Consider the following 27,517-nt stretch of genomic DNA (forward strand, 5'->3'; position numbering starts at 1 on the left):
CTCTATGTTTCTCTCTTGGTCGATATCTCCCTCTCTCTGTCTCTCTCTCTCGCTTGTTTTCTCTCTCCCTCTTTGTCTCTTCCGTGGTATCTCTCTTTATCTCTCTCAATTACTTGATGTCTCTCTCTCTTTCTTGCCCTTTTTCTCTATGTCTAGCTGTTTATAACTCTTTTGCTTGATTGTTTACTTTCTTTGTCTCTCATGCTTGCTTGGTCATTTTCTCTGTCTCTCTTTGTCTTTCTTGCTTGCTTGCTCGTGTTCTCTATCTCTCTCTCTTTCTTTCTCTTGCTTGTTGGCTCACTCGTGTTCTCAATATCTCTCTTTGGCTTTCCTGCTTACTTGCTCGTATTCTCTCTCTCCCTCACTTACTCTTTTGCTCTTGCTCATGTTGTCTCTCCATCTATCCCTCTGGTTGTCTCTCTTGCTTTCTTGTGCTCTATCTCTCTCTTTCTTGCTCTATCATGCTCCCTCTTGTATCTCTCTCTCTCTCTCTATATATATATATATATAGAGAGAGAGAGATACAAGAGATATATCAATATATATCTTGTTCTCTCTCGGTCGATTGAACTGGACTGATGACGGAATGGTGACAATGGCAATTTTGGATAGAGGATGGCCGTTCAGTCCCGTCCCGTCGGTCTAACAGCCCAACAAAACTAAATTGAACGGGGCATGACAGGACTGGACCTACAGTGCAGGGACGTGGACGGGACGGGTTTTTCATCCCAAGATGAAAAAAATCATTTCATTCGGGAAGAAGACGAACAGATAGGACTGTTTTCATCCACTCGGACGAAAAAACCGTCCCGTCCGGAGGTCTGGGACGAAAAAACCGTCCCATCCGCATCCCTGCACTGATCCCCAACGGGGCGATCTTTGTCCTGTCCCGTCCATCGTCCACATCCGGGACAATCCAGAACTATAACTGGACCATTATTCCCCATACACACCATCTTGTATCAGGTATGTCTCTCATCCCTTTCCATTTCAGACTTAATAATGAAATCCACCGATACGTAGAGCTACACAGCGTAATGATACGTAGCCTAAGTCTGAAACAGCGGGGCCCACGAGTAGCTTTCAATGTCTCCTCGCTGGGTCCCACCAAAATCGTCCTATGACAACTTTACCCTCAACAGGACCGCATTCAGTTACGGCCTCAGAGGGTTAGGTTAAAAGGGGTATTCTTGGTATTTCTGATCGAGTCGTGTCTTCTTCAGACCCAGTCAACGTTCTGAGCAAGAACAAGATTGACAGAGAAAGAGGAAAGCTGCCCAGGTCGCTCTGGCTCAAATTTCTCTTCCTCCGATCTCGGTAGAATCGATTCAATGGTGGAATTCGCTCGGTTCTAGCGAGAATGCCGGAGATTTTGAACTCGGAAGTACGAGATTTCGATGTTTTCAGACTAGATTTTGAGCCGCAAATCGAGGATCGTCGCTTCGAGGGTTTGGGAATTGGGGCTCGGACGGTTGCGATGAGCACCTCTGAGGCTTCTTCCTTCATCGGCGCTAAGTACAAGTCTCTTTCACCTGCCCGCCTCCTCATTTCTTCCCGGATTCCGAGCGTAAGAGCACCCCCCGGCGTCAGCCCCACGTCTCTGCTCGAGTCGCCGGTTCTTCTCACGAACGTTAAGGTTTTTTACTCGTTTTTTTTTGTTCTTTTCAACTGGGTACCTCGTTTTTTTTGGGTTTAAAGTGGAATAGCCTGATGATCGTCTTCTTCTCTGTTTTCTGTCTCGATTTCAAAATTGCCGTTTCTTGGTTGCTAGAGCAGATTTTCAGATTTTTCTAGGTCTAGTTTTATTTGCGCGTACGTGTATCTATTTCTTATTATTTTCCGTAGTATGTATGTAAAATTCCAGAGTTTCTCAGTTTTATCTCGCCAACAGGCTGAACCTTCCCCGACGACTGGTACCTTTGTCATGCCATTTCATGTTAAGGCTGGGTTGGGGCAGACGAGATCGTTTTCTCCGAGAAGCATACCCTCCACCAGTATCATGAACGACGATGGGAATTCTGCCAAAGACTGTGTGGATTCTGACAAGGACTGTATGGAGGTGACCTTGACTATTAGTTTTTATTTCTGAGTCAACATATTATTTAAAATTTCAACACGGTATCTATGGTTTTCAGAGCTAGAACTAGATTGCCAGTGCTGTAATATCTCTCAAATATCTAATAGGTCAAATTATTTTTTCAAGGTTTGTGCTGAAGAACAGAAAAGAGACACGTTCTCAACGAATTTAGGGGATACTGTGGCTGATTCTGATGATTACATCCCACCTGGTACTGCAGCAATCGACGAGTGCGTTGCTGATGAGGTTGAAATAACGATGAACCAGAAGGAACATGAACATACAGCAGTACAGGAGAGAGAAACCGATGATGGGTATAATTGGAGAAAGTATGGGCAGAAGCTTGTGAAAGGAAGTGAATTTCCGAGGAGCTATTACAAATGCACCCACACCAACTGTCCAGTAAAAAAAATCTTGGAACGGGCCTTCAATGGGCAGATTGCAGATGTTATCTACCGAGGCGAGCATAATCATCCTAAGCCTTTGCCTGTCCGTAGACTTGCAGCTGGTGTTGTTCAGTGCAGTAAAGGTGAAAACGGATGAGATTATTACCGTGTGTTTCTTTTTTTCTTCTCAGTTTATACTTTCTGGCAGTAATCAAATGATTTTTCTTACATCTGGGCCGTCCAATGTAGCCAAGATTTCAGATTCGAAAGGCCAGGATGTTGAAACTAATTTCATTGTACTCTGTGATGGTGATGCGGAGGGCAATGATTTAGAATCCAATGAAATTCATGAGGACTCCATTGACAACGACCCAGACTCAAAGCGCAGGTGGTAACTAAGAGTTAGTTCAACTTTCACTTATATCATATGGATATTTAACTGGGCATTTTACTTCCTCAGGAGGAAAGAAGATCTCACTAGTGAACTATCGGGGGCCGCTAAAGCAAGCCTGCCACGTGTCGTCGTGCAAACACTGAGCGAAGTGGATGTTCTGGATGATGGTTACCGCTGGCGCAAATATGGCCAGAAAGTGGTGAAGGGAAACCCAAACCCCAGGTGTGTAATTATCATTGATCCTTAAATCTTAAAAGTGGCTGTTTTTTGTATTCGTGGATTTCATTGGTGGGGTATACACTTTTCTTTTTATTTCTATTAATTGTTTATTTTAAATGACAGGAGCTACTACAAGTGCACAAATGCTGGTTGCCCAGTAAGGAAGCACATTGAGAGAGCATCTAATGACCCCAAAGCTGTCATAACCACTTACGAGGGGAAGCACAACCACGAAGTTCCAGCAGCATTGAGGCCCAGCTATGAAAGCAATTTGGTCATCACCCATTACGAGACGATGGGACCCACTTGTCATATTCAGTATGGACAGATGGAAGAGAGAGGCTCGATCAGCCTGGACCTGGGAGTCGGTTTGAACCAAGTCAATAGTCAAAGTCAACTCCAAGGTCAAACCTATGAAATTTTGGAAATGGGTAGACCAGGCTGCAGCTCGACAGTCAGCTTACAGAACTTTGATGGGAATATCAGCCTGGGGACAGAGACTACAGCAGAGAATTTCAGCTTCAAGGCCCTTCCATTATTCAGGAACCCATCTTGTGAAGCAAACCTGAGAAGAATGCTCATGGGTCCCCAAGTTCCCTAGTTCAAACTTGATCCATGCCATGGAGGAGAGGAATAGTCCCTAAATAAATTCTAACTCATAGTGATAAGATCTTAGTTCATCTCAATGTGTATTCTCAGAGCTGGATTATATTAACCAGAATAGTTGCCTCATCTGGCATAATTTTTGTGAGTTTAGCATCTAGAGCTTGGGATTCTGAGGATGTTGACAAGAATTTAAAAAGTAGTCCCTCGTCAACGTCACCGGAGAGGATAGTTGATGACTCGCCAACATTAGTGGGACTTATTAGAGTAGGCCTACTAGGCCCACAAGGCTCATGGTGGACTTATTGAACATGTAATATTTATACCCTATTATTCCTCCACAACCTCTGATATTCTATCTCCCTCTCTCTCCTCCTCTCTATAGAAGCAAATGTAATCTTCCTTTTCTTTTATCAATTTTAGACTTTCTTGTTCTTATACTCAACATGATACCAGAGCCCTTGGGTTTCTCCTTCCACCGTTGCTGCCTTTAATATGCCGCCTCCTTCCTCGTCAAGCACTCTTTTCGTCCTCGTCCATTGGTGATCCCCTCTTTGGCATCATCCTCATGGCATCCACTTGCATCGCCTCTCAACACGCACATTTTGTCTCTCGCCACCTTGTGCACCACCTCCTGTGCCCTGTGGTGTTGCCTCTGGCGCCCCCTGCACTGCCTCTTGGCCCCCCCGCACCACCTCTCAGCCTTCCTCACACCACCTCCGTATGTGCCCCACGTGGCCTCTTAGTGCTTCCATGCAGCCTCCTAACGCTCCTCGTGCTGCCTCTTGGCACCCCTCATGCCATCTCCCAGCAGCCTAGTGTTGCCTCCTGGCGCCCCCAACCACTTCCTGGTGCTCCCCGCACCACCACCTCCCAGTACCGCCTACATTGCCTCCTAGTGCCTCTCACACTGCCTCCCAGTGCCATCCACACCATCATCTCAAAGTGTAACATTCACCACAACCTTCCAATGCCGCCTGCACCGCCTCTCGGCAACACTTGCACCACTACCTCTTGGTGTTCTTGGCCCACCGCCTCCTCGTGTCCCAACCACCACCCCACACACACACACGCACACACAACCTCCGATGCCTAGCATGGTCCCTCTGACTCTGCTCATAGCGTCTGAGGACATGCCCACCCTCCCACCGCATCTCTTAACTCTCTAATCTTCATATATGGATCCGACAGATTACTCCTCCATGTGTAAGCCACCTCCTTTGCTAGTTCTTCAGCTAGCTATCACTCTTCCTCCAATTGGGTCGATTACTCCCTGACACTTCATCACTATGAAACCCACTCGATCGACATATGTCTTCAATGGACATAATTATGTGTCGTCGGCCTCTAGATTTGAGCACTTCCTGATGTCCCACAATCTACTCCATCTGTCGGATGATCCTCTGGTGCGTACTGCACCCACATTTGCTGGTTAGTCTCAACTAGACTCAGTTATCCTTACTCGGATGATTCAAATCATTGAGCACCCCATCATTGTACATGCCACATGTACTTGTTCTGAACAACAACTTTGGACAGTACCAGAGAACATGTACCCTAAACAGATGAATGTCAGCTGGATGGAGGAGCTTTTTGAGTCACTCTTTGCATGGAAGCAGGGGGCCCATCTCTTCAGGCTCGCTTGCAATGTCCTCAAGCCTTGATTCAAGAGTTGGACATATATTAGCCACCAGCCACTGATTTTAAGACCTTCAAAGTATCACCAAGAGTTCTCTGCTAACGTCTATCTTAGTGGACTTCATGCATCAATAGCTTCTCGATTTCATCACATGTTTCTCTCTCTCAATTGATCTGGCACTTGATATATCTCATATTTTTTTCTGCTAGTCTTTGAGTGGCAATAAGCACCCCACATGCCAGACCATTCCATCCTACCTTGGAAGATACATTCACTCCTGTGATCGTTTCCTTGACTTCTCAAGCACCACATGTCTTTCATATGTCAGGTTTAAGGACCACATACACAGTTTTGACTTGAATCAAACTGGTTTAAAGTATTGTATACAATCATCCAGGGACTCAATTTAATCAATTCAGTAAATTCTATCCCTAAAAAGCACCCATTATCTCTTCTTAGTGTCTCCACACCAATGGTTATGGGATCAGCTATACTCATCATATGACTAGAAGAATATTAGTGCAATCTTATATTGATATTTTGATGTTCAAAGGATTAGGAATGCTTAGGGTAGGTGTTTAAGTACAAATAGGCACCATATTTTGATTTCATCATAATTTACTTATCATTGCACATATTCTTGGACTTCCTTCTAAGTCTCACACAAGGAAACTAATGAATATGATGTGTATTAGTAAATGTTGAAAATATGTGGAATATGTAATTGGCATGTAGGTTACATATTACTTTATCAGAACCAAAGGCCTCAGCCCTATCAATTATGATTTTGCATTCCTTCTAATATCTTACCAAGGTTAACCAAATGGTTTGTGCACTCAATCCCTTAGCCCAAGCCTCAACGGCATCCAAAGGTATGAGACCTAATACAAGTCTTAACTATTTATGAAACATCGTTGACGAGAATGATCTTCATTGTTGATTTCACCTTCATCTCTAGTACCTAGCCAACTTGAAATGTCACCTTCCTGCTCACTAAAACGCTACAGGCTTTAATATATTGCCTAGTGATATAGATTGTTGTATTCACAACGTGTTGATAATTTTTATTTCAGTCCTTATCATTTGATTTTGCATTATTCCTTATTTTTATGTATATTGTACTCTTATCTCCAGATTAGTAACTAGCCAATAATCTAGGAGACACGCAATTAAGTACAATCCTAAGATATTGTGTTAAGCTGATCTACCTTTTCCCATGCTCATGTAGATGAGTTATTCCGCTGATTCCAAGGAATATTTTTAATTAAAGGTCAACAGGAAAAAATATGATCTTGTACGATAAAATGAGTCCCGAATACCATCACAAGTATCCCAAAGTTTTGATATTTTCTGGCCATAGAAAAATCCTAGAATAGATCACATTATTGAATATGATCAATCAATATGTTTCATATCACAATATAATCTTCACAGAGTGGAGTGGAAGACTGGAGATACCAATATCAGACATTTATTTAATCACTCATATAGATTTCTATATTTGTATTACAAAAAAGTTAAATATCTGATTCCTGAGTAAGTCTTATGCCTAGATCATGAGTTTCGAATATATTATTCTTATTTATCACCAAACATGCAGCTAGTTCAATAACATATTTGAAAGTAATAATTAGTATTTTAATTTAATACATTCGAGTTGGAGTTATTATATGCCGAGACTGTAGTTCAGAAAAAAATGATAATTTTTTAAATATCTGCTTTATACAGTTTATAAGAATAAGAGTCAATTTTTTCATGACTGGAAAATTTCCAATCAAAAACCAAAATCAGCAGTTGTATGCTTATGTTTTTCAGATTAATAATTAAAAAATATTCAATTTTGTCATCTAGAATAGTAGGAAGAAGTAGAAGATTCAGATTTATGTCACCATATCAGAGGGTTCAATTATCCAGAAGTAGATCTTAAAATGTAGGTTTCCAAATGTTGGGTTAAGATGCCTAGATATGGATGAAGAAATCATAACAATATGCAGCCGAAGACTTTTGCGAACTTGAAAGACATCAATAAAATCATTAAAACGAAGCACCTTTGCACAAATCACATTCGTGATTACTTAGATCCGGGAATGAGACGAGTCAAGCTGCTCAAGTGTGCAGCCTCTAGACGTATCCACGCGATCCTCGGCATGTTCGATCTCCTCCATATCTTGATGAGCCCCATTCTACCTCCATCAACGTCGTTACATTGTCCCAATCGCATTAGGAGTGGAGAGGGGGATGTGGGGAGAAGGGAGAAAGGCTCTTAGACAATTCTGGCATGGGTGAATTTTGTTCAAGGCTTTCCTCTATTTATACTAAGTGGGTATTTTTCATAAAAACCCCCCAAAACTTAAGTATATCTTCCGATGTCCAAAATACCATTTGTGTGTGACCCTCTAGGCCCATGTATCAGTCTAGTTAACGAGTCCAACATCCTAATAACCTTTATTGGCCTTCCAAAATAATTAACTATATCATAATATAGATTAATTAATGTGGGATTAATTTAACCCAATCGATAGGTCGAGTTTTCAACATGTGGGGTGCCAAGCTACATCTCGTGCTCTAGAAAATACAAAGGAGTGTGTATAGACTCACTCTTGGGACCTGTTTGTCATCAGTTATCGTGTATGTATAGCCCCTCATCCACTTGACGCTCCTTGGACGAATTAGGGTATGGTCAAATGTCAAACCTTAATCGGTCATCTGAGTTAGTACTAATGGATTCAGAAATCATTGAAGAACTCTTCTCCGATATTTCACTACCTTGGCCAAGGACTTCATCACATCGTCTTACTTGAGCTGTCACCTCTTATATCAAGGGTGGACGATCCCATCTTGAACACTCAATCATCTTTGAACTTATTCATGTACGCGAACTAAGACTATTTAGAATCCAATGAGTAGGGACACATAGGTCATAGTCAAAATACTATTGTCCATCAACAAGACATCTTTGGTGTCTCAGGTCTAAGGACCATTACACAACCATGATGTGAATCAACATGATCGACAGTTTAGTATAATATTATTCAGGTATTCGTATGGATTAATTTAGTGAACTCTTTTCGCTAAAAAACACCCACTATCTATCCTTAGTGTCTCCACACTTATGGCTACGGGAATGACCATACTCATCATATGAGTGAGGCTATATAGTGCTATTCTATCCATATACTTTGATATCCTTCACACGTGCACTATAATGAATATGTTGTATTAATGAACATGGAACGAGACATGGAATGTGTGATTGGGTTGCCGGCCACATATCTTTCCATCACCAAATTTGTAATGTGTTTCCTGAAATCAAATCAGACCAACAATAGGACAAAAATATGATTCATATTTTATCAGACACAGATTAGTAACTTCAATAATATAGTTACATTAAGATGATAAAATCAGCTATTATGACTTTCTGACATTCAGAGTACATATGGAAATAATAACAAACATGTTTTTAATTTTTCAGTTTTTAGTAATTACATTGGCAAAGGTAAACTCCAATAGGCAAGTATTAACAAACAAAATTATTCTGATGCTGTGTTGAGGAATCGATTATTGATGTAAGAAGCATGAAGTTCTATATTCTGGTTTTGATGCCGGACGTTGTTGGAGACGTCGTATGTTGGGTACCAAGATGATGCCGGACGTCGTCAGTGATGTCGCCCAATGGGTAAATCCCTTAAGGGAAATGTAACTACGTGATGTGGTGAACCCAGACAGATGTACCTATAGGCCTCGACTCGAGGGGATTCGCCGAATTCCAAGCTCCAGGGCGGAGGACCGTTGATGATGACAGTGACCTTCTGACCCTCGTCGGAGCGACGACGGCGACTACAACCCCAAACAGAATGATTTAATTGGCACTCGCACGTAAGGGACAAGCTCGACCCGTACCTAGGAATTCACTCGACTCGTGATTTTTCAATGTGTAAACTCTCACCTATTCTAACCCGAGCGCCGTGGAGTGCAGTCAAAAATATACTGAAGATGGTAATATTGTATCCTGTAATATATGAGCAAGGGGAACCACATACCTCGTCAGTGGTGTCACTCGTCGTCGGTGTAGTCGTTGGTGCAACGGTCGATGCGGGCAAGTGTGACGAAGGCCTGCTGAGGAGTGAGCACGATGTAGCTTGACAGGCGATGATGGCACGGTGCTAAAGCATGGCATGGGAGGTAGACGAGGACTAGTTGGATGGAGGAGCGATGGCAAGACAAGATGAGCGAACGACCGTGGCTCGGCGGGCGCAATTGGAGTGGTTAGTTGGCGCGTTAGAGCGGGGTTGTTGCATACAATGTGGTGCGGCCGGCCTGACGATGTGGCTCTAGCAGCACGAGATGCGGTGGAGTCAGCACGCATATACGACATCCACAGGTGACACGGTGCAGGGTGCACGCAGCGATAGCGACAATGTGTGCGCATGGCGGTGATGACGGCTTGGCGGGGCAACAGCCATGTGATACACAAGCAACGGCTACAACAACGAAACCAAACAGTAGCACGACGGTGTAGCCGATTGGCAGCGTAATGACCAGGGTGCATGCGCGGAGCGAGCGGTGCTGGCGTAGTGGCCGCCTTAGTGGCTTGGCGGTGGCCGGCGTCGCAGTCGCAGGCCGCAGGCTTGTCAACGTGGGATGCGACGATCGCTGGTCGCTGGTCGCCTTGACTCGCGGGACAGCTTGCAGGTTATGGTTGCACTGAACGGCGAGACTCAAGCGGGTCGCAGTCAACAACTCACCGATAGTCGCAGCTGCCGCGGATGGTCGCAGATGACTGTGGAGAACCTAGGTCAGTTGCATACTGGCTCGCTGATGGTTGCTGTTCGCGAGACGAGAAGAAGCTGTACGGTCAAGCAGATGCACATGATCAGAGCACGATGCACATGACGTGAAGGGGAGTTCCCGACCGGTGATGCATGGTTTGACCATGCGGCTTGAACACACCGCTTGAAGATGCCTGATGTCGACGTCGCCTCGGTGGTCGGAAAGGCAACAGCGGCCCCCCTTTCTTCCTCCACTCTCCTTTCCCTTCTCCCTTCTCCCTTCCTCCTTCCTCCTTGAGAGACCAGCGAATGAACAAAATTTCACAACTCAAAAGAAAAGAACAACTGGTCTAAGTGTTAGGGTTCTATCGTGCCCCTTACTAAGGGCACATGATCCCTTGGTAAGGGCCTAAGTGCCCTTACCAAAGGAGGGTCATATATTTAGGGACCCCCCTTGCTTACAACAAAACACGAGAGATGAATGACGATGCATAACACGACACGACGGCGACGTGACACATGACGGACATGAACGCGAACGCACGAACACGACAAACACGACACACAGATGCGGTAAAACGATGAACATAACGGGCACGTACCGACGAAAATCAAAACAGCAAAAATACGGACGTGCTTTACCCGGGGTATTTGAACCCGAGTGTCTTCTCTTGTGCCTTGGTGTGCTGGTCGGGCTGGACGCGAACCGGCGGAGCCATTGGTGGCAAAGATGGCAGCTTCGAAGACAACCCCGAAGGGTGGCCTGGTGTGCTCCATCTGGTTTTCATAAGGGTATAAACTGACTTTGAATATGTGATCTAAATTCTAAAAAGAACGAAAACAAATTAGAATTCGAATTTATGATTTGAAGCTCAGAGAGTATAATTCGATTTTGTAATCCACTGAATGATAGTTGTGAGCGTGAACATCAATTCTAATGTTCTGTAAGCTTCAAGAATGATTTTCTACACTCTTCTAGAATCTTCAAGATGATTCTAGAATCTTATGGATTTCTCTCGACTATTCTAGAAGCTATTCGATATTAGAAGCTTGTGGGACTTTCTAGATGTTTTAGAAAGATGATGAAGAGAGAAAGGTCTAGAGAAGTTTCCAAGGAGCATTATAAAAGAGGTGCCTGCCTCATCTTGGTTGGAGAATTCTGGTGGAATTTTAGAAGGACTTCTTGAGAGCATCCTGTGTGCAACCTTGGAAGGTTCAAGCTAAGCTAATTGGAGAGTTGGAGAAGAGTTGGAGACAACATAGCATTTTGCAACGTTTTTGTGAGGAGGTGAGACCAAGTGTCTATATTCTTGTTGGCTAAATCCTTTGGTGAACTTGTTCTCATTTATCCTTTCGTACTTGCTATTTTGGACTTCTGTTGTGAACATAGAAGGTTGTTTTTCTACAATCAGTGAGTGGGTTTTTGTTTAACCTCATCCCTATACTCTCAGTGGATTTTGAGCATGAATGGATACATATTTTAGGCTCCATTAAGTTAAGATACTCAACAATAGTTTCTTCCTGCGTGTTATTTTACCTAAAGTCCAGTATCTCTCTTAGTGCCTTCTTTTTACCTGTTTTTCTGAAATATTGTTTTCACCTTTTATAGCCTCAAAGCAATCGTTCGATGACAGCATCCCATTTTAAGAAATTAGCTGACCCATCGAACGGTCAGATCTAATTCTAACCGTATTTACACCACCTGAACAATATTACCACCCGGAATGAAAGATATTGAGTATTGAACTGTCTTTTACGTAGAAAGGCATAATAAAGATCTGACGAGTACATCACAATTTAACTTCCTTGAAATTCATCAAACTATGACAATGCAAAATATCATTATTTTTATGAATTTAATCCAATATTTATATATAAATATTGAATAAACCACCATGTTTGGTCCAAATTTGTAAGGGTTGAACTTAAACATAGGTCATGGCTGTTTCAAAGTAACCCATAATCACAGCCTGAAACAAAAATAAATAAAATACTATAATATTTGACGTGTGATCTTAACGACGTTGATAGAAAACTTCCGCGTCCCGTGCGATGCTAAGAATCCACAGAGGGCGACATGAACAAAAGTTCCAACTATGCAGGGACCGTTGGAGAGCTTCAAGAATCTGTTGGGACGATGCCGAAACATGCAGAAATGAAGGAAGAACAAAAGTATCGATTCCCAGAAAATATTTGACCGACGCGGACTAACCCGCACAGATTCGAATCGATATGAAGAGAATACGCAAAAGGCAATGGCAGACACCCAAGAAGTTGATTTTTTATCAGCATCGTCCCATTGGGCCATCCCATGAAAGTGCTCAATCATTGACAGAGTATCATGTATAAATATATTCATCTGCCATGAGTTTAATGTACATCAGGTGAGATGGCAATTCCTGTTAGCATTTACAGCGCGATGCTGATCCAGTTCCAGAGTTTATCTCGAAGGAAGAGACAAGTTAACATGTTTTAGGTAGCGCTTAGATCGCAGTCGGATTCTCGTCCGAGAAAAGAATGACTGATCTTCTCCGAGTCGTAAAGAATAATACTTTTAAACTGGAGCCCACCTCTGACGATGATACTGATAATAAGGCTTTCTTCCTTGGTCGACTCCACCCGCTGCTCGAAAGGATTAATCCTTACCGATCGTCTTCTTCTGTTGCGTCGTCTCTTGTTGCGATACCTTCTTCTTCTTCTTCAACCTGATTGCACTAAATTAATAAGGACAAACACAGGAAAAAACACCAAAAAAGAAAAAAGAGGAAGAGAACTCGAGCTTATGGGCAAGATAGAGAGAAGTGCAGACCTTAACGACGATGACGGTGACATCATCGACCTTGCCGCCGGCGTGTGATCTCCCTGCCACGTGGCTGGCCAGCGAATATGGACTATCGCGGCCCGACATGTACGCTGCCACGGTGGCCATGGCGAGGGCCTACACCATCTCCTCCGCTGTGGCCCGAGACTGCGGCAGAGGACCCCGCAGTCTGGTCACGGAGACGGTGATCTCCTCCTCGAAGACGCTGTTGAACAAGCCATCGATGGCCGCGACGATGATGTCGCCACGCCTCAGCTCGAACGCGAAGCTCTCCCCCGAGCTCACGGAGTCGGCCATGGTCGCACAGCCGAGCTGGAACGGGACGTTGAACCCTCTATGCCGAGGAACCGAGCGGAAGATGACGGCGCCGCCCCTCACGACAGTGACCCCGCTGTCGCTGACGTTGTACGCGTAGAGTAGGTTCCCTAGTATGCCGCCGATCAAGGCGGTGGACGTGCCCTTGGCGGTGGTCTCCCGCCGCGCGCTCTCGAGGACCGAGTCGAGGAACACGCAGGTGGAGTCATGGAAGGCCATCTTGGCCGCGCATGAAGGGGGTGATCCTCACCGTTGGATCAAAATCTAACGAGTTTTATGTTTTAAGTGCAGAGCTTTAATCGAAGCCGTCGGATCTGAGGAGTTATAACGGCTGTAGTGGAGACACGATGGAGGAAGTGGGGGCCGCGACGGATACAACTTCCTCTCTTTAGTTTTGTGTTAGTTTAAAAATGTCCCGTATGAGGACGGTGAAAGTGCGCGGGTGTGTGAACATTTTCTTAGTATTCTTTCTTGTGGTTTTTGATTCATTCCTCTATTAAGTGTGTTCTTGAGCTTCCTGTGATGCCTCAGATCGTTCCTTGAGAGCCTTTGTGCTTACAAGTGGTATCAGAGCTTTCTGATTGCAGGGATCTATCGCGATGCCAAAGCGAGGAGAATCATCAACGCAAGCAGAAAAGTCCATGGCTGAAGACTTGATGAAGAAGATTGAGGTCGTGGTGCCGACGCAGCTGACGCAGCTATCAGCAATGAACTACCGCCATTGGGCGATGCGGATGGAGGTGCATCTCGACGCCCAAAACTTGTGGGATGTGGTGGCCGGAACAGAGACAAATCGGCAGAAGGATAGGTTAGCCCTCTCTGCTATGCCAGCTGCGATTCCGGAGACTTCTGGCGTTCAATTGGACATCAAGAAGTCAGCAAAGGAGAACTGGGAGATCATCCGATCTTTTCACGTGGGGATACATCGTCTCGCCCAATCTAGAGCTCAAGGTTTGCGGCGAGAGTTCGAGAATCTCACCATGAAGAAGGAAGAAAAGCTAAGTGATTTCACTGACAAATTTACAAGAGTTGTCTTTGATTTACGACAATGTGGTGATAACATCGAAGACAGAGAAGCCGTCCGGAAACTACTTCGGTCAATGCCTCCGAGGTATGACTCCCTGACGCTCACTCTTGAACAGTTCGGTGATATGGAGACTGTCTCTTGTGGAGGCAATTGGATCTCTGAAGATTCATGAAATGCGTCTTGCGGAGAGAGACGCCAGAGAAGAGGAGCAAGCGTTACTGACTCGAGCGTTGAATCGACTCAAGAAGACGAAGCCAGAAGAAGGGCAGTCCTCCCGTGGCAGAGGCAGAGGAAAAGGAAGAGGCAGAGGAAGAGGCCGAGGCAGAGGAAAATCTCAGGCAAATGATGAACAGAAGCAAGAAGGAGAAAGAATACCGTTTGATAAATCGAAGGTGAGATGCTATAATTGTCAAGGTTTTGGGCATTTTGCAGATGAATGTACCAATGACAGAAAACCAAGGGCTCGAGATGAAGCTGCTAACGTGACTGTTGAAGAGTCAAAACTGTTCATGGCATTCACGGAGACTGCACTGCTGCAAGGAGCCCAGGAGTCAAACCTTGAAGATGGCGTGTGGTATCTTGACACCGGGGCTAGCTCTCATATGACCTGTAAGAGATCTTATTTTCATTCTTTAGATGAAAATCAATGTGGAGTGGTCAAATTCGGTGATGGATCCTCGATCAAGTTTGAGGCACTGACTTGGTGCTAGCTATCAAGAAGGTGCTCATGCGCAAAGTCTTCGCACGAAGTTGGAAATCCACTTTTCTAGCGCTCATTCCAAAAGTGGACACTCCAACTTCCTTCCGAGACTTTCGCCACATTAGTCTTTGTAATGTATGTTACAAAGTTGCATCCAAGATCATTACAAACCGACTAAGGCGCTTCTTTGATTGACTTATCTCGCCATAACAGTGTGGTTTTGTTAAGGGTCGACAGATCCATGACAATATCACGCTAGTTCATGAGCTAGCCAAGTCACTCGACACTCATATCTCGGGCTCCAATGTCATCATCAAACTCGATATGGAGAAGGCCTTTGATCGAGTTGAGTGGAAATTCCTCACCGAAGTGTTGCGATGCTTCGGATTCACGGATGCATCCATCGAACTTGTTGATGCTTGCATTAGGGAGAATCATTTCTCTCTCATGATGGACGGAAATTCCACTGGCTTTTTCACGGCTACGAGGGGACTCCGGCAGGGTGACCCTATCTCACCTACCGTCTTTATATTGATGGAGGAGGTCTTCAGCCAATCGCTCACACGTACAATCGACCGAGGCCTCATCCAATCGTACTTTACAAAGAGGGGTTGCCCGATTCTATCGCACTCACTATTTGCCGATGATGCCATTCTGTTCCTTAACGGATCTAAAAAATCCATTAAGGAATTTATGAATGTCCTTACAGCATACGAGCAAGCTTCAGGCCAGCTCGTCAATGCCTCGAAGAGTAGCTTCATAGTGGGTCCTTCCACCACTATAAGGCGCTCTGAGATACTCCAGCATTATACACGATACTCACGAGGATGCCTCCCGTTCGATTATCTTGGATGCCCTATCTTTCTAGGCCCCTCTCGTCATCATTACTTTGATGCCTTGTTGGGCAAACTTAGAAAAAAACTAGAGGGATGGAAACTTCGTTTCCTATCACTTGGAGGACGTATCCAACTTATTCAGCATGTCCTCATGAGTATCCCGCTACATACCCTTGCGGTCCACTCACTATCTCTTACAGTTCTCCGCTCAGTGGAACGACTATGCGCACATTTCTTATGGTCCGGTCACCTTGAGGGCGAGAGTCGTCATCACTAGGTTTCTTGGGCGAAAGCATGTCGACCGACGGATGAGGGGGGTCTAGGGATCAGACGCCTCTCAGACATCTAGGACATGCTTCAAAAGAAGCTCGTATGGCATATGCGTTCCACACGTTCACCATTGGGGAGTTTCCTTTTAGCCAAATATAGCGAGTGGGCCCGTCGAGAGATAGATATCCAGGGCCGTCGGAGATGACGGACGTGGTAGCGCCATTGGCTTGAGATTGCTCAGGTCACCCGGTGGCACATAGGCCGAGGAGAAATTAGCATGTGGTACGATACCTGGCATGGTGAGGAGCCACTCGCTTGCCACCCACAGTTCGTACCACACCGAGTGCAACTCATAGTGACCCAGTTGCTTAAGGGCAACACGCGCCACCTATGGGAGTAGCATGGTCTCCCCTTAGACACTTTACCCAAGGTCCAGAATACGCTAATTGAGTCTAGTTCCGATTGTGCTATCTGGACGCTCACATCTGATGGAGCCTACACGTGCCGCTCCTCTTGGGAGCACTTCCGTGTGAAATCCCCCATACAGCACTGGGGTCGCCGCATCTGGCATCCAGCGCTCTTTACGCTAGTCTCCTTTTTCCTTTGGAGACTCTTACAGCAAGTCCTTACGACTGATGATCGAGTGATCCGTATAGGGCACTCTCTCACTTCTCGCTGCCATTGCTGTCCCACATTCCCACACACAGAGACCACGGATCACCTTTTCTTCCATAGTGAGAAAGCACTTGCATGCTGGCGCCCAATCACAGACCGTTGGCGTCCATTGACCCTGTTTGAGTGTTTTGGCAAGATTTTTCTCTCGCCACCATGCTCTAAGCGGAGCCCCATCCTACACATCACCATAGCTTATCTACTATGGGAGATATGGAAAGGGCGAAGCTCTTCTCGTTTTGCAGGTACGCCCATGTGCGCCGTGGATAACCTGCGTTGAGTCAAGCTGTGGCTAAGGCGCATCCACCATCTCATCCCCCCTTGAGCCGGTAGATCAGCACTCGCCTGCGACCTCCTCCGCTCCTTGGGCATACCAGTGACCCCTGCCCCTATCCGCATTCAGTACCGGGTTGTTTATTGGCTACCACCGCTAATCGGCATTCTTAAATTGAATGTGGATTGCGCGGCCAAAGGGAACTCGGGACCAGCAGGGGGGGAGGGGTATCATTCGGGACCATACAGGGAGTATACTCTTTACTTTCTCTTCTTTCTACGGCATACAGACTAATACAGTAGCCGAGGCTATGGCGATATGTGATGGTCTACTCCTCTGCGAGGAACGGAACCTTCACAATATCATCGTAGAATCAGATTCACAGGTGTTAGTTGATATGCTTCGTACAGGTACATGCTCCCAGTGGTGACTACACCGTGTATGGCAGGACATCATGCGGTGTCGTCCTCGCACAACCAGCTTTCCTCATCAGCTGCGAGAGGGCAACCACACAGCAGATGCCCTCGCCAACCACGCGGTACCTGCATGAACCCCTTCCTCCATCTTTCTTTCTTGGTAGGCGCTCCCTTCGACAGCTAGGGGCTATTATCACGTCGATCGTCTTGGCATGCCAACCCTCCACACACGGCGCATCCTCGTGACGGCCAGCATGCGAGATTGGAGGATTACATGGAACATTGGAGCTGGAGGGGTGGACTGCGCTCGCCTCGACTAGAGACCTCACCACGCTCTTCATCGATCCCACTTGACGGAGGCGAGGACATCTCCCACACTACATTATCATTGCGGGGCGGCTCTGGTGGGACGACGACGTGCACACTTCCCCAAGCGCCTGCAAGGTATCATTTATGTATCTTTTCTTTTTCTCAACATGGGCGTGGACGAGTGGGATCTGAGTGTAATTGGGATATTTATACTCGCTCCACGCCTATAAACATTAACAAACACTTCACTTTATAAATAAAATCCCCCTGGGTGGCGTCCAGGGCACGGATGGATCGGTCTACGGGCACAACCCCAGGGTTGGTCGTACCCGGCACCGTGTTTTTTGTCCCAAAAAAAAAAATCCCATCTCGTCTCATTGTCATGACTTCATGCCTTCTTACTCTCTAGTTTCACCCACATGATCATGATCCATTCCTAGCATGATACTCATCCGGTCTTCCTAAATTACTGCTTCCTCTTTCATGATCACTGTCTTTGTCCTAACACTATCTTTTACGCTACACATAATCCTTCTCCCCTTTTTTGAGTTCACCCTATAGAGGGAGATCTTTCCTTAAGATCCGTTCCCTATGGATTTGACTCTTACTCATCACTAACTAATCTGATTATTTTATGGGTAAAGGTTTATAAATATTATTTATTAAACTCAAATTCACTATGAGGTAAATTTTACCATAAATTTGAGTTTATCAAAGTAAAAATGATGTCCTAATGAATACAAATGGGAAATCGAAATGGATCTTCAGAACTATTTGATCGGTCCTAGATTCTCATTTATAGCATCATCTTCCACATATTCATTCGTATATCTATTATTGGAGGTTTCCCACGTTTAACTTCATCATGTTGTACATTCAGATTTCTATCAGCCATTCAAGTAGAATTTGGGAAAGTTCTAAACTAAATATCAAAACTAAATAAAATGCATGAGATGATGTAGATGAAGTCAAAGGGAAGGATAATAGTGAGAAGATATTGTGAAAGAATGATACTGCAATGGGAAGAGGAGAAATATATGGGAGTAAAGCATATCGTAAGTAATACGGATGATGGTATAGATAGGTTCCTAAAGGGATAAAAAATAATGGGTGAGCAGGCTCAAGGTAGGCTAGGAAAACGGGTGAAGCTGATATATATTTCAAATACGGCTTAAGGGGGCTCAAGAAAAAGTGATTTTGTGCTCTAAGACTTGAAAAAGTGATCACCCCTAACCCAAGAAAGATTCCAGTTAACAAAGATTGCTTTCATTTGAGAGATTCGGCTAGTGGAAAGTGGTATGATGTAGGGAACGGCATGTCCGGGACGTGACGACCCGGACGTGACGGGACAGAAGACGATCGGTGATGTGACAAACTTTTTGTCACGTCACCGTCTCATCATACGTCTGAGGAGTTTTGAAAAAAAACCGTCACGTACCCGCGTCCCTCCTTCATCACCGTCACTGGTGATGGAAATAATATCTCTATTTACTATGTTTATAACTTCTAAGTTCTAACTTCTCTGAGGAATAAGGATTCCCCGTTAGGTCGAAGTCAAAAGCTCTTCTCCAAGGCTTCCTCCAGCCAAGTCGAACACTCTTGACAGGTCGAACGCTCTTGCCAGGTCGAGAGAGCTCTCCTTCTTCTACATTGATTCTCCGTCAATCGGGGAACGCTTCCGCCAAGAGGAGCTTCTCCGTCAAGCAGTATGTCATCTTCTCCGTTGATAATGAAGTTTACAACAGTATCAGTAGGAATTATATTACTTATTTTTTTTCGGTATTTCTATATCTAACATTAAATGGTGATTTTTTTAATCTAGTCGGAACATCATTCCATTTTAAAGTTGTTGAAAAAAATTCATTTTTAGAACTCGCAGCATCAGTCGGAATTTTTTATGCATTGCAAGTCTCTTAAATTTGGTGAGCTATTCGGCTGCTTCGGATCAATCATGCAATGCACACAAATTTATCGTGCATTTGAAATCATATAAACCTAAATAATCACTCAAATTGCTGTTCGCGTGCAGTTACATTTATTGCATAATAAGGTATATACTCGATTTGTGAAATGATACCTATAAAAAATTCTGTAAATGTCTCTTTGATTCAGAACTAGTATAAAAATTGTGATTATGCACGAAAATGGACGTACATGATAATAATAATGTTACCAGTATTCACATGTTATCATTATTGGGCATGAAAATCAATGCAAATGTAATCTGTAGTCATATTATGTAAGATTGTAAGTTCACCCGTCCGTGTATCAATTAAATTCATATCTACTCCAGAATGCTAATCACAATAATAACACTATTTTTTATCATGTAAATTCTTTATTGACTACTGAAATTGTCGACAAGAGACTTGATCATCCTATATCTGATGTTTATTTATTACATTAACACCTCTTTTGAAATTATCATGTCGAATGTTTCAAAAACAACAATCATCATATTCATTGCATCCATTCATGAGATCTCAAGAACCGATTCTCATGATTTTATATTGAAAATCATAATTGTGCAATAAGTTAGTTTGGTTAATCATAATCAATATCATAATTACTTCCTTGTTAGAGATTACAATGGGTAAAGTGTTTACGTTGCTCCATTTAACCATTAAAGTCCCAAGGCCAAAGCTTTGCAAGACAGTCAGATGTAGGACTACCAACCTCGCAATGTGAGAAAAGGCCAAAAAGAGAGAAGAGATAATGTTCCTTTTCGTGAGGCCAGAATATAAAAACAATAAATTAAAATTCTAAGGGAATAGAGTCGACCACACCCATCGACCCATACACGCAAGTATCTCCATTCCCATTGGAATCTAATTTGGAATTTTTTGCTCCAATTATCCGTTCAATATTTCTAACTCGTCCTGATCTGATAATTGATCGGTCTGATTCTAATCTAGTCCCAATTTGAAATCTGGCTCCAAATGTAATGTCAAAGTCAACAATGTTAAAATCAATGAGTGACCAATGCTGAATGTTACCTATCTTCTTTGGCATATCATCCGTTCTATTTGAAGCCCACACGAGTATAAAAGCTATTGAAGTATTATATTACTAATGGTGCATACTGATGGTTGAATTCATTTTTCATTTAACTGTTGTGAAATTTAGGGATACATTCATATCAATAATTCCCTATCACTGTAAGAAATAACAGCTATTTCTTCATGGCAAGTTGATGTCGGCCCACATGGATATTGGTCGAATCTTCATCATTTTATGCATTTTTTAGATTGGATGACATGTATACATGTTTGGAAGGTAATAAAATTGATATACTAAGGTTAAATGCTCGGTTGCAGGTTATCTAATTGATCACAATTTTTCAATAATCATTTACTTCAGCTTTGGTAGATTTTGGTAATGCACTTTTACTAGTTTTCTTGGGTTCCATCTATGCATTCATCCTTTTTAAGTATTTGACATTGATAAGGTAATTTATTAAATTATTAAGCTTTCCATCAAGAAAAACTAGATCTTTAAGTTTTCCATCAAGAAATTAACTATTAAATTAATTATATTCACAATTTTATGTCAATAATTTAATTATCACAATACATTAAAACAAAAGTCACTAAATCCTTAATTTTTCCATCGATATATTAATTTATATAATTCATATATTAAAATTGTCAGTCAATAAATTCATTATTAAAATGTATTAAATAAACGTCACGACCGTCATCCGTGATGGACATTTTGTCATGTCACACGTCCAGGGCACCCCGTCACCGTCATGTCACCATCATGTAAAGCTTGTCACACTACATCGTCACCGTCACTACCCCTGAATTCCATCACCGCCACCGTCATGTCATCTGTCACATTTCTGTCACGGTGACATGCGATGTGACAGATGATGATTGCCATTCCCTAGTATGATGGGTGGTTCACTCGGTACTCATCCTAGAAAATAGTACTCCAACCCTTTGATTTTCATGTCTATTCCTCACCCTACCAGATATCCTAGACACTTAGGAAGAGATCATGGGTCTAGAATCACGGTTCCTAACATTAAGAGGTATACTCGATCTGCTACCAGAGCCTAACTTCAATGCCTATACTTCTAGGATTTAAAATGGGGCAACTTCCCAAGGTGAGGTTGGTTTAAATGAAGGGAGATATTTTGAAAAAAAATACTGGATTTTTTTAGAAACTCAGTTCCCCCCAACTTTACTTAATTCATGAATTTAGAAATTATTAACAATCTTCTTCCGCCCTAACTAAAATCTGCGTTGTCCCTAATGCAAGAAATAAAAGTGTAGGAGAAGGGATTGTGAAACCGTGGTTCTTGTTCCACTGATGTTACTATCTTGCTGTGGATCCTTGTACTCAGTATATTTTCATCCTCTATATGAATCTCCTGATAAAAAGAACAAAATATGTAGTTACACAGTCGATTGCCTCGTGCCAATCAGGTGAAACAACCGTCGCAGTGGTCGCGGCAAACTCGCTCACATTGATTGGGTCTAGAGAGGCTGGGTCTAGGGGGTGAGAAGAAGTTTCGGTACGGGGCCAAGTCTGCCACATTGAACGTGGAGCATATTTTCCACGTAGGAGGAATCTCAATGACGTAGGTGTTGTCGCCCACCGTTTGGAGGATCGAGAACGGGCCAGCAGTACGAGCATGTAGTTTGGTAGCCGTCCCGAAAGAGTATCTCTCCAGCCAAAGCCTAACCATCACTAGGTCTCCCATATCAAAGACTCGGGATCGACGGTGCAAGTCGGAAGCTTGCTTGTACAATGCATTTTTTCTGGTGATCCTATCATTGATATGCTAATGCAAAGTGGAAACATGTTGGGCGAATGCAAGGCCATCCTCTAATACCCTAAAATGAGGGTCTACGAGTGCTAAGTCTAGTGGGTGACGAGGGGCTTGGCCATACGCGATTTCAAAAGGACTCAACCCGGTGGTTCGGTTCACTAAGGAGTTATATGCGAATTCGGCGCGAGGGATTATCAAATCCCATGTCGCGAGGTTTTCGCCCACGAGGACCCGTAGCACGTTGCCCAAACTTTGATTGACTACCTCCGTGTGACCGTCCATCTCAGGGTGGTAGGCAGTCGAACACTTGTGCTTTGTGCCAAGGAAACTCCACAAGGTCTTCTAGAAGTAGCTCATGAAGCGCACATCTCGGACTGACACGATTGAAGCTGGCAGGCCTTGGAGGCGCACAATCTCTCAGCAGAATAATTGTGCAACCTGCATGGCATCAGACATCTTCGCACATGGCATGACGTGCGCCATCTTCAAAAACCTGTCAACAATGACCATGACAGAGTCGTGTCGTCATGCTGTCCGGGATAGTCCTAGGATGAAGTCCATATTGACATCGTCCCAAGGACGCTTGGGCATCGGTAGCGGGGTGTATAACCCGGCACTCTTCTTGATCTGCTTGGCCAAGGCAGAGACACGGCATTGGGCAATGATATTGGCGACGTTGCGCTTTAGCGATGGCTAGCAGAGTTGGTATTCTACGACAGCTATGGTCTTGTCGCGACCAAAGTGGCCGCTAAGACCTCCAGCCTGACATTCCCAAGTTAGGAAGTCACGCACGGATGTGCGGGGCATGCATAACCTATTTTGGTAAAACAGGTAGTCATCGGTGATGACATAGTCCCGATAATCGCGGGACGGACCTCGTCAAACTCCTGCGATGATCGGCCTGAAGCTGAGGCAGCTGTCGTATCCTTCCAAGATGGTCTAGAATCTGAGGATCTTCACCCTCATGATATTGAGCACGTGGGCTCTCCGGCTAAGCGCGTCGATGTAGACGTTATCCTTGCCCTTCTTGTGCTTGATGACGAAGGAGTAATCCTACAAATACTCGACCCATCTTGCATGTTGATCGTTCAACTTCTGTTGGGAGTGCAGGTATTTGAGCGCCTCGTGGTTCGAGAAGAGCACAAACTCCTTGGATAGGAGGTAGTGCCACCAGTGCCTCAGTGCTTGGACGACTACATAGAACTCTGTATCATATGTGGAGTGGCGGAGCCTAGAATCATTCAGTTTCTCACTGAAAAATTTGAGTGGGTGACCCTCCTGGCTGAGGACACCACCGATTCCAACGCCTGAGGCATCACAGGTAACCTCGAACACCTTCTCAAAGTCAAGTAGGCGGAGGACGAGCGCCTAGGTCATCAAGAGCTTTACGTGGTGGAAAGCTCATTCTGCAGTGTGCGTCCAAGTGAACGGCTCCACCTTGAGGCAATCGGTGATGGGAGCCGTGACAGAACTGAAGTTCTGTACGAATCGCCAGTAGAAGGTAGCAAGGCCGATGAAGCTCCGTACGTCGTGGAGACTAGCCAGTGATGGCCACGACGTAATGGCCCGGACCTTTTTCGAAGCTACGGCAATGCCTTGAGCGGATACGATGAACCCGAGGAAAGCAACTTCCGAAATGAGAAAGCTACACTTCTTAGGGTGTGCATGTAGTTGCTCACGCCGAAGGACATTGCAAACCTGCTGGAGGTGGTTGAGGTGCTCCTCTCTCGAGCGACTGTATATGAGGATGTCGTCAAAGTGGACAACGACAAACCTCCCGATAAAAGTGCGCAGTACCTCGTTCATGAGTCGTTGAAAGGTACTTGGCGCGTTGAAGAGGCCGAACAGCATGACTCTCCACTCGTATAACCCATCCTTTATCTTAAAGTCGGTCTTCCATTTGTCCCCAAGACAAATCCAAACTTGATGGTAGCCACTTTGGAGGTCGATCTTCGAGAAGATAGTGGCACCGGCCATCATGTCGAAGAGGTCCTAGACGCGAGGAATGGGAAAACGGTATCTGACCGTTATCTTGTTGATGGCACGGCTATCGCAGCATATGCGCCATGTGCCGTCCTTCTTCGGGGCTTAGAGAGCGGGCACCGCGAAAAGGCTGAGGCTCTCTTAGATGAGGCCCTTCGCGAGAAGCTCGCGGACCTGACGTAGTTGCTCCTCGTATTTCTATGGCTCCATCTGGTAGTGGGGCAGGTTCGGTAATGACGCGCCGGGCACAAGATCAATCGTGTGCTGGATGTTACACATTGGTGGTAGTTTGCTGGGTAATTCCTCGGGGAAGACATCACCAAACTCCGATACAAGGGTTTAGACCTCGGGTGGTCGGTGCTCTACGGGTGGGTCAGGGGGGACATCGAGAGTGATGATGAGGCACAGTGGCGTGTCGTTGCCCTTGCGACCCAAGTTTCGGATGAACAAGGGCCCTCGAACAACCATTAGCCCTATGGCCTTGGCTGTGACCGGCTTGTTCGCTGGTTTCGTGGTGTACAGGTGCCATGTGACCCGTCATCCCTGGTATAATAACAAACACGTGTTCATCCTTTTAGCTAGAGTGACGTCGTGGTCATATAGCCAGGGACGGCCCAAGATGATGCTTCCCACTCTCATGGGAAGTACGCCGCATAGGACGCTCTCATCGTAGGTGCTCACCTTCAATGGTACACGGCACTAACTCTTCACCGGAAGTGATGAAGCGTCTATCCACTATACGCTATAGGGAGTCAGATGGGGAATAGCGATTAGCCCAAGATGGGTAACCATCGTATCGGATATGGCATTGATGCAACTCCCACTATCTATAATCACTTTACACACTTTGTCATTGATCTTGACGTAAGTGTAAAAGATCGAGGTGTGGAGCAACACATCTACCATAGTCTCTAGTCAGGGCTCTACTAGAGCTGACCGAGCAGGTGGGGTGGTCTGAGGTGGTGGCCACGCTCTAATACTACTGGGCTAGTCAACGGCTATGTTGGCCAATGGGTGGCCGGCAGCTCGGGGCGCCATGGGCGGAGTCGCACGGGATACAGTGAGATGTATATACCCGACCTGTCTATCGGGTTGCTCATACTCGAGGGCAAAATCCTCATCCCCGTGATAGTGATCATCGTGTGGAGGCTCCATGTCATCCAATTGGCCGGGTTTGACGTCTCCAGCGTCGATCAATAGTGTCGATGATGGGCATTGGTTCACCCGATGCCCTCTTCCTTGGCACTTGAAGCATATCATGTGTGCTTGGCTGACGGTGATGTTGCGGGCCGGAATGTCATTCGTGACAACCCAAGCTAGTGGGGTTGATCCCACAGAGGTCTAGGTAGCCCGTATGGTCGCGTGCGGGGTGGTCCGAGCAGGAGTGGGTCGAACCGGCGGAGTCTGGGGCACGGTGTTTGCGCTAGGTGGAGCGGTCTCATTGCATGGAGGCTCTATATGCTTAACCAGGTGATATGCCTCATCGACTTCAGCCGGGTTGCATTTAAGAACCTCGTTGTGTAGGGCCGGTTTGAGTCCGTGGGCAAACAACCTGATAATGATTCGTGAAACCTCCACAAATCAGCAGCACATTTAACATTCCTTGAAGGCTTCGATGTATTCCGTCCATGGGCAAACTGCCCGCGCCACTCGCGGCGCCTACCTGGCCGATTGTGCCGTTGATGTCGGACGTCGTCTTAGGATGTCGTTTGGTCGACACCGAGTATGATGGGTTGGTGTCGATAAGAGATGATGGTATCAAACATCGACAGCATCGTCGTCCATCGAATGCAACCCTAACGGGTTCTGTAGCTACGACGTGATGACTGGATGTCCTACATGTCGTAAGTGCAAGCTGCGACTAGAGGGAGGATCCGAACTCCAAGCTTGGACAAGGTCGCCGAGTGATGGCGATGGTGGCCTCTCAAACCTCGTCGGTGCGAGGAAGTCATCTACGGCCAAACAAAATCTTTCCGTAGGGCTCGCACGTAATGGACGTACTTGTGCGCACCAGTAAGACACTCAAATGTCATAGTTCTCTCAATACCTCTCTCACCTACCTAGCCCGAACGCGGTGGAGTCCAAACCAAAATACACTACAAAAGGTAAGTAAACGAGCTTCGTGAGAGGATAGTGTACCTCGTGGGCATGGCTTGTGGTGCAGAACTTCGTCGACCTCAACAGCAATTCAGAGCGGGTGGAGCAGAGAGACGCCAAAGAGCGATCGGTGGCTCAACGAGCAAACGATGAAGTCGGAGCTTTACGTAAAGGTCAGAGGAGTCGTGGGAGAGACGAGTGAGTCGACAAGCGGTAGCGTGGATCAAGCACTAGCCTGAATAGTCTCTACACCCAGATCGTATAATGACACGAGCAAGAGTGAGCAGTGGGGGGGCGAGCTGACGGCGGGCCAATGTGGCTACGCATCGCGAGCGGCTGAAGTGGGGTCCGAGACGTCCGAGGTGTTGAGAGGGGCTCGATCAGCAATCCTCAGACCATCGGGTGGTGAGACGGCAAGCGCCGTCGTAGGAGACTCAATAGTGGTTTGGCTCTAGTGCGGAAGCAGGGCAGAATATTGTTGTCGGGCGTCCATCAGCCTGGTGGTGCCGGTGAGTAGTAGCTTCAATCGTCTCAATTCCAGGGATTATAGTCGACCTGCGACGTCGGTGCAGCAACAACTCCAGAGTTTTGATGAACAACAAGTCAGCGATGCTTCGGGAGTCGATCTAGGATAGGAGGCTTAGCCCGACTGATTGGAAAGCGGCAGCGGATCTGGCAGACTGAACCTGCTAGGCCCGCAATTTTTCTCTTCTTCAATCAGTAAGGCTCTCGTCTGTATCCAACACGTAGTTGCTGGTCTCAATTCTGATGTGGTAGTTGAGCTTCACTGCCAGTGCGACAACATTTTTGATAGGTTGAGAAGCAGAGAAGTAGCAGAGCATGGAGTGATCCTCTAAAGTAGGGGGTTCACGGACCCGATTCCGTCACGATGTCAAGCTACGGCGCTCTTGCAGAAACAACTCGATG

At 45.3% G+C, this 27,517-nt stretch overlaps 2 protein-coding genes across 4 annotated transcripts; one reads left to right on the forward strand and one right to left on the reverse strand.

Moving 5' to 3' along the window:
• Positions 1–1,241: 1,241 nt before the first annotated feature.
• On the forward strand, positions 1,242–3,839 carry LOC144702092 (putative WRKY transcription factor 26). 3 transcript variants are annotated; one of them, XM_078573978.1, is made up of 6 exons: positions 1,242–1,636; positions 1,892–2,059; positions 2,204–2,606; positions 2,713–2,851; positions 2,924–3,079; positions 3,200–3,839. In XM_078573978.1, the coding sequence occupies exons 1-6, from the start codon at positions 1,361–1,363 to the stop codon at positions 3,675–3,677; spliced, it is 1,620 nt and encodes a 539-aa protein (XP_078430104.1). In that variant the 5' UTR covers positions 1,242–1,360; the 3' UTR covers positions 3,678–3,839. The 3 variants fall into 3 exon arrangements, with proteins under 3 accessions (XP_078430104.1, XP_078430105.1, XP_078430106.1); XM_078573979.1 differs by having other exon boundaries at positions 2,725–2,851; XM_078573980.1 differs by having other exon boundaries at positions 1,242–1,567.
• Positions 3,840–12,573: 8,734 nt separating this feature from the next.
• On the reverse strand, positions 12,574–13,445 carry LOC144702537 (putative protein phosphatase 2C 80). The gene is made up of 4 exons (XM_078574587.1): positions 13,089–13,445; positions 12,837–13,028; positions 12,737–12,795; positions 12,574–12,616 (listed from the first exon to the last, which is right to left on the reverse strand). Exons 1-4 carry the CDS (start codon positions 13,443–13,445, stop codon positions 12,574–12,576), a joined length of 651 nt encoding a protein of 216 aa, XP_078430713.1.
• Positions 13,446–27,517: the final 14,072 nt, after the last annotated feature.

The sequence above is a fragment of the Wolffia australiana genome, chromosome 4, assembly GCF_029677425.1.
Source record: "Wolffia australiana isolate 7733 chromosome 4, ASM2967742v1".
Taxonomy (NCBI): Eukaryota; Viridiplantae; Streptophyta; class Magnoliopsida; order Alismatales; family Araceae; genus Wolffia; species Wolffia australiana.